The sequence below is a fragment of the Frankliniella occidentalis genome, unplaced genomic scaffold, assembly GCF_000697945.3.
Source record: "Frankliniella occidentalis isolate FOCC.00 unplaced genomic scaffold, Focc_3.1 Scaffold334, whole genome shotgun sequence".
Lineage (NCBI taxonomy): Eukaryota > Metazoa > Arthropoda > Insecta > Thysanoptera > Thripidae > Frankliniella > Frankliniella occidentalis.
In genome coordinates this window covers 1-6,268 of record NW_026267457.1, presented here as the reverse complement: position 1 = coordinate 6,268, position 6,268 = coordinate 1, and the positions used below count along the sequence as shown (strand labels likewise).

Genomic DNA, 6,268 nt, shown 5'->3' with positions numbered 1-6,268 from the left:
CCCTTCTCCCTCCCCCTCCCCCTCCCCATCCATCTGCAGCTGTGGGCTGTGGCTGCGGTGGCTGCTGGTTCGGCTGGTGCTGTTGGTTGTGGGGCAGTGCAGCAGCAAGGGTGGAGAGCGCGGAGAACATTTGTTGTCTTTTACTTTAATCACCACAATGGCAGACGTCGAATCTTATGAAAGTGTTCTGTTAGTGAAACAAGAAGTCTTCGTGTATAAAATACCGCCTCGTCAAACGAATCGAGGATATAGGTAACTTAAATTTCCCTGTCGATTTTTTTTTTGTTTGTGGACGAGTTTGTCTGACATGTTTAGTGACAGCTCATTGTGTATCATGTGTAGGTGTTTTCTAGCCTACCAAGGGGGCGTAATCGTAGTGCATGGGCTGTCAACCATATAACTCTATAGAATAATGATCGTGACAAGTTGTGCAAGCAAAAGACGCGCTGTCTGGTGATACCTTCATATTTTCTCCTACTTAACCTAGCACTTTTCTTGTCAATACTTCATTGTTACTTTTCGGGACCAATCTCAAATTTCAATGTTTAGAAAAAATTGAAGAAGCCTTTTTTATCTATTTTTCTATCCACTCTTCAATCTCATAAATTTGCTTAAGTTTTGTTATGGGACTTACTCTGTTTAAATAAAATTACTTAAATTCATGTTGTTTTAGATAGTTGAAATATTTCCCTGAATGTTTAGTAGTTCTGTAAACTCATCCCTTTTTTTATAACTTATCAGTATTGCAGGATTGTGTATATTGCTCTTAAGGTGTGTAGGACAGCTATGCTTTTAATTGTTGACTATGTGTACCATTTTATTGATATTTCAGAGCTACAGAATGGAACCTTGATGCCCCTCAGTGGACAGGAAGAATGCGTTTGGTTGCTAAAGGCAATGATTGTACTATGAAGCTAGAGGATAAGAATGGTGAATTGTTTGCCAAGTGCCCTATTGAGAAGTATCCAGGGATAGCTCTTGAGGCTGTTAGTGATTCTTCACGATATTTTGTTGTTCGTATCCAAGATGATGACGGTAAGTATCAGAGTTATTATGGTGCTGTGCTCTGAAAATCTATTAACCAAAGTTATACCCAATTAAAATTGATCAAATTGTATTTCAGGACGCGCTGCTTTCATTGGTCTTGGTTTCTCAGACCGTTCTGACAGTTTTGACCTGAATGTTGCTCTACAAGATCACTTCAAGTGGATCAAAAAGTCAGAGGAAATTGAAAAGGAAAAGGATAGTAAGGATGAAACACCAAAGGCAGACTTTCGTTTCAAAGAAGGAGAAACCATAAAAATCAACATGAAAATTACAGTGAGTAACCTGTTCTTGTCTTTTCCAAAATTTATCCTTGGAGCCATCATTTACTAATGTCAATTTTTTTTTATTTATTTCTCTCAGAAAAAAGATGGAAGTGAGGCCACTGTCAAGCCCAAATCACGGCCAACTGGAATGGGTGGCATTTTACCTCCTCCACCTGGTGGTGTTGGAAAGATAGCACCTCCCCCAAAAGTAACACCAACTTCATCCCCATCTCATGTTGCATCAAATCCTGTTCCTGGGATGGACCTCCTTAATCTGGGTGGTCCCTCAACCACTGAAACTGCTTCATCACCAGCTGCTGGTAACATCGAGTCTTGGGGTGATTTTACAACAGCCAAGCCAAACCCACCACCACAGTAAGTTGATTTCTTTAGAGTACACTTGCTGTCTTCAATATGTTTTCATGACACCATTAAAGCTCAAACTTGATCTTTTAAACCTTTTCTTTTCAGAGCCTCACCCAGCAATCCAAATTGGGTGCAGTTTTAGGCTTGTGACAACAAGTACCAAATAGAACCAAGGATTTTAGAAAATGTTGTAGTTTTTGAACATGTGAACTGCCTCTTTCAGACATCTTTACATTTTGAAGACCATGGGTTTAAGAATATCAGGCTGGTGCTATGTTTGTTTTGGATTGTTATTGTCACAGTACTGGGCTTCTGTTCTGAAATCTGGTAAGCTGTTGACCCAAGACTTAATACAAGATGAATGGTCTATTGAATCATCATTGTTGTTCATGATTGTTTCGTATCTGGAAATTTTATGGTATTATTTCTAAACTGTGTGCAAGTTTAGTCAAAAATCTCGATAGGTAATAAAAGTTTTTGACTTCATATTATGTGGGTCTAGTTTGCATAACTAGAAATCTGCGTAGTTGTTATATGAATGCTCAGTGGTATTGTTGTGTTCAATGCATGTGTGAGTTGGTGTATGTTTATTAATTTTCTTATAGTTTTAGGCGTTTTCCCCCCTTGCCTGTGGAAGTGTTGTTCGCTGTGAATTGTATATTTGATCCAGGTAGAAAGTGTAAGGAAGCATGGATAACCAAATTGGCTTGCCTTACTTTTCTATTGCAAGCTACTCTCTAGTTATATCTGATGTGTCTGGAGCTAATGTGTTTGTTACTATGGATGTTCTCATATATTGGTTGGAATCCATTTTAACAAACACCTTTTATTTTCTTGTGTTTTAAACACTGTACATATATATACACCAAACTTTTTACTTTTGTTGGGCTTTGTTTATAAGTACTTCTTAGTTTTGATTATTTTGAAGATATGTAGCATTCAATCTTCTGATTGTAGTGAGGGGTAAACTTTCATTTGCTGTAAGGATTCTTTAAGTAGTGACCATTGCAGGTGATATAAGTTAAACATTCCACTTATCTCACTTATTGTCTCAATAATTCCACATTACTTTGAACCTCTGCTAAATTTTGTATCTAAGAAAATTATTTTTTAATTGGAGCTGTTCTCCATACTATTATTTAGTTGAAGCTGGCGCATATTTTTCTAGAATGGGTATGGTATCATGAATGTTGATATGGAATGGAAAGATTTTCATTAAACTATTAATTTACAGAGAAACTGTGATGACAAAATGCCTAGTGGATCATAGTTCAAAGAAGTTTTGTTCACACAACAAAGTTGATTTTTGAAACTTAAATCTTTTTTTAATTTATTGGAATGGTCTATAGAAACATCATGCAATGAACTGTCCTTTATTCGATCAAATCCAATACACAGTTGAAAAGTTGAACATTATATTCTGTGTAAAATGATTAAAGTGATTGCTGTTCAGTTAGAGTTATTAGATGTCAAGATGGCAAATTTGTACTTTGCTGGGCATTGTCAAAAAAAGTCATCATTACATTTGTGTTTTAAAAAAATTATATTTTTTTAATGGAGTCTAATAGAGGCCTGTCGTGGAATGTACCGTGTGGAATGTGAAAAGTACACATTTTGTGAGTGTAAGACAGATGGGACTTCTGTCTTGTAAAGCTGTAATACTGTATCCCAATCTGAAAGCAATACTGAAATGGTGACTATTGCAGCCATTTTGGCAGATTGCAGTGTTTATGGGTTTCCATTTCCTTTCTTTTGTTCAGTCTTACTTTTCATAGCTAAAGAATTTAGGTTTTATAGCATTATCTCATTATGAATTAGTATTTCAGACGATAGTTGTGTTTTTTTGTTGTTTTACTGTACTTGCAGATGACACTATTTGGCTTGCAATGATAGATGAGGTTCAACTATAAATTTTAAAGAGTCTCAGTGGCATTTTTGGTCACTGAATTATAAATTAAAAAAACAAGACATCTACAATCTGAAGATGGTGCTGTTTTTATTTCTTTGCGTGGTTCAAGGAGGCAACCCCTTGTAGACTTTTCCTCCCCCGCAGGTATTTGTGGCCTCCTCCCCCAATTTCTCAACGGAGGAGAGTAGGGCGAGCCTTTTCCCGGACGGACACGGCCGCCACCCTCTCGTGGCGCGAGGGAACGTGGACCGTGGGTTGCCTACACACAGGCGGTCTAGGGCACAAATTGCCTACCTTGAAGGCGAGTTTTCTGGGGCCGCGGGAGTAAAAAGGGTGGGGGGGGGGGCTGCCTACACGCCTACCTCGCCCTGCGCATGTTTTGCGATAAGCCCGCCTGGTTCGCCTCGGCCGGCACATGACATGACAATCGCCCGCCTAGCGCGACGGAGCGGCCGCGGCGACGTCTCATCGATACGGCTGCTGGGCCTGGTCGTGGTCGGGCCGCCTCCGCGCTGTCCATGTTGGCGCACTTACAGGCAGACTAGCCTAAGATCGCGATTTTCCTCACCCCCTCTCGCCCTCAAACTCCTATACCGCCTGTGCTTCTTCAGTCGCGACCTTATAGGCTGGTGTCAGTATACTCGCACCGAAGCGGAGGAGGAGGCTGGCGGAGCCCCTTACCTAGAAGACGGGGCGCATCGCCTCCAGGACCACCGTGCTCCAAGAGGGCGACCTGCTTGCACCCCTCGGACATGCTCCCCCACCCGTCGCCGCGCCGCCCGTTCCTGGTGCACCAAAGTTAGATGACCTCTGCGATTAGAGCCTGTTATTGGAGTGTTCGTATGCGCGCTGCACGGGGCCGGCGGGCGGCGCAGTGTTGTCAGTGTTGTGGGTGTTGTGCCGGCCTGTGGACGCAATTGTAGAGAGAGCAGTGGCAGAGGACTGCTGGGCTGAAGTGTGTTGTTATTGCCTAACCTGGATCGGGACGAGAGTAGTAAACTTGGAAGCGACGTATTATAGACATGAAGACGAAGAGGACGGTCGCAGACTCACACGAGTTGAGGTGAGTGTAGTTGACAACAAAACTTGATCATTAGTACTTAGTACCTAGTGCGCATAGGTGCGGCTTTGGTCTTCCCTTTGGGTTGAGACACTCACCGCGTCTGCGGTCTGGTGGAGGTACGATGATGGATTTTAAGAGTGATGGTTAATGAAAATGTCAGTCATCATTCGCCGGCCCAAGTTCACAACACACCGGCACTTGTTTTCGCGCGTGTCGTCTGCTATTGGAGGAATAGGGGGAGGAGGCTGCGTGAAGTAAAGTTTTCACCTCAAGCCCAAGATCTACACGTGAACCCGGCCGGCCGGCACTTTTGTCGACACCTTCGATTCCGAACGGAAACTTTGTTCCTTTACACTTACCTGCTACCTGATCTTTTCTTTAGCGAGTGTCGTTTAATTTTGGTACGTGTTCAATAATTTTATATTGAAATGAGTACTCTTTAACTTAGTCACTCAGTCAAATTTACGTATTTCTAACCTATGTCACGCCTCCGGTTCTTCCCCCAGTAATTTTATTTCTTGGGACAAAATTGTTTTTATCTTCTAGGCAAAGGCATTATGACTACCCGGAAGGTCCTTACCCTCACACTAGTCAGGAATATTGCAGATGAAGTGCTCATGGGTTTGAAGAAACGAGGATTCGGTGAAGGAAAGTGGAATGGTTTTGGAGGAAAAGTTGAACCAGGAGAAACCATTCCTCAGGCAGCAGCCCGGTAGTATACTTTTTCCTGCAACTTTTCTAGCAATTATTAACTGTGTAATCAGTACAATAGTATGCAATATGATTTTTTTTATATTCTACTTCAGAGAACTGACAGAAGAGTGTGGTTTACGGGCTCATTACTTGACCAAAGTTGGTTTACTCGATTTTGAATTTCTGAATGACCCAGTCATTCATGAGGTTCATGTGTTTGAAACTAGAGAGTATTCTGGAACTGTCGTTGAGACTGAAGGTAAAACAAATGTTTATTTCATCACTATCTATTTGCATGATCACGATGTGGTCCTGCTTTTGATGGGTTTTTCAAACCCCACAATGCACAGTCGCACTGAATGTGTGAAATTAGTTCAGGTTTATCAACTTGTTTCTGTTTCTAGAAATGAGCCCAAAGTGGTACAAGATTGAAGACATTCCATTCAATGAGATGTGGTTGGATGACCCAATATGGTTTCCCTGGTACCTTAAAGGCGGGCCTCAGTTCTATGGCTACTTTCTTTACAAAGGATTCGATACAATTTTGAAACAAGAGCTCAAGTCAACTGATTTACCTCCTACAACTACTATCTTTGAAAGTGTCAAATCTCAACAAGCTTAACCAAAATAAAGGAGATGATTTTTAAAACATTATTTGGCTCTCTAGTTTGCCCCAAATAATAAAACCACAGAAAACACGAGTATTTAGGGCGCGAGCAGTGCGAGCTTAAACAGGAAAAGACGCGTTGGGCACACGTGGCCGTCACGTTCGCCGCGGGGTTTCTTATTTATTCCCCCCGCAATAACTTGATTACACCTGATTTTGCAGGGGCGAATGCCGCTAAAAGAGTGCGGCGCGTCGACTCGTCCCCAAGCCTTTGTCACCCGCGGGGACGCTAGGGCGGGGAAGTCCCACCGCTCGGGGGG

At 42.0% G+C, this 6,268-nt stretch overlaps 2 protein-coding genes across 3 annotated transcripts; both read left to right on the top strand.

Annotated features, from left to right (window-relative positions):
- Positions 1-52: 52 nt before the first annotated feature.
- Positions 53-3,659, top strand: LOC113204883 (NECAP-like protein CG9132). Its single transcript, XM_026420254.1, has 5 exons — positions 53-252; positions 833-1,035; positions 1,124-1,320; positions 1,408-1,685; positions 1,782-3,659. Exons 1-5 carry the CDS (start codon positions 158-160, stop codon positions 1,816-1,818), a joined length of 810 nt encoding a protein of 269 aa, XP_026276039.1. The 5' UTR covers positions 53-157; the 3' UTR covers positions 1,819-3,659.
- A 338-nt stretch (positions 3,660-3,997) lies between these two features.
- LOC113204888 (oxidized purine nucleoside triphosphate hydrolase-like) lies at positions 3,998-5,990 on the top strand. Of its 2 annotated transcripts, none has more exons than XM_052274094.1 (4): positions 3,998-4,648; positions 5,195-5,360; positions 5,455-5,600; positions 5,746-5,990. In XM_052274094.1, exons 2-4 carry the CDS (start codon positions 5,206-5,208, stop codon positions 5,961-5,963), a joined length of 519 nt encoding a protein of 172 aa, XP_052130054.1. In that variant the 5' UTR covers positions 3,998-4,648; positions 5,195-5,205; the 3' UTR covers positions 5,964-5,990. The 2 variants fall into 2 exon arrangements, with proteins under 2 accessions (XP_052130054.1, XP_026276044.1); XM_026420259.2 differs by lacking the exon at positions 3,998-4,648 and adding an exon at positions 4,667-5,049.
- Positions 5,991-6,268: the final 278 nt, after the last annotated feature.

Excerpts from the sequence above, each read along its gene's own strand:
- LOC113204883 (XM_026420254.1), top strand. The coding sequence starts at position 158 with ATGGCAGACGTCGAATCTTATGAAAGTGTTCTGTTAGTGAAACAAGAA. Across the intron at positions 1,321-1,407 it reads AAATCAACATGAAAATTACA|AAAAAAGATGGAAGTGAGGC; the intron begins GTGAGTAACCTG and ends TATTTCTCTCAG. Across the intron at positions 1,686-1,781 it reads AAGCCAAACCCACCACCACA|AGCCTCACCCAGCAATCCAA; the intron begins GTAAGTTGATTT and ends TTTTCTTTTCAG.
- LOC113204888 (XM_052274094.1), top strand. The coding sequence starts at position 5,206 with ATGACTACCCGGAAGGTCCTTACCCTCACACTAGTCAGGAATATTGCA. Across the intron at positions 5,361-5,454 it reads ATTCCTCAGGCAGCAGCCCG|AGAACTGACAGAAGAGTGTG; the intron begins GTAGTATACTTT and ends ATTCTACTTCAG. Across the intron at positions 5,601-5,745 it reads AACTGTCGTTGAGACTGAAG|AAATGAGCCCAAAGTGGTAC; the intron begins GTAAAACAAATG and ends TTCTGTTTCTAG.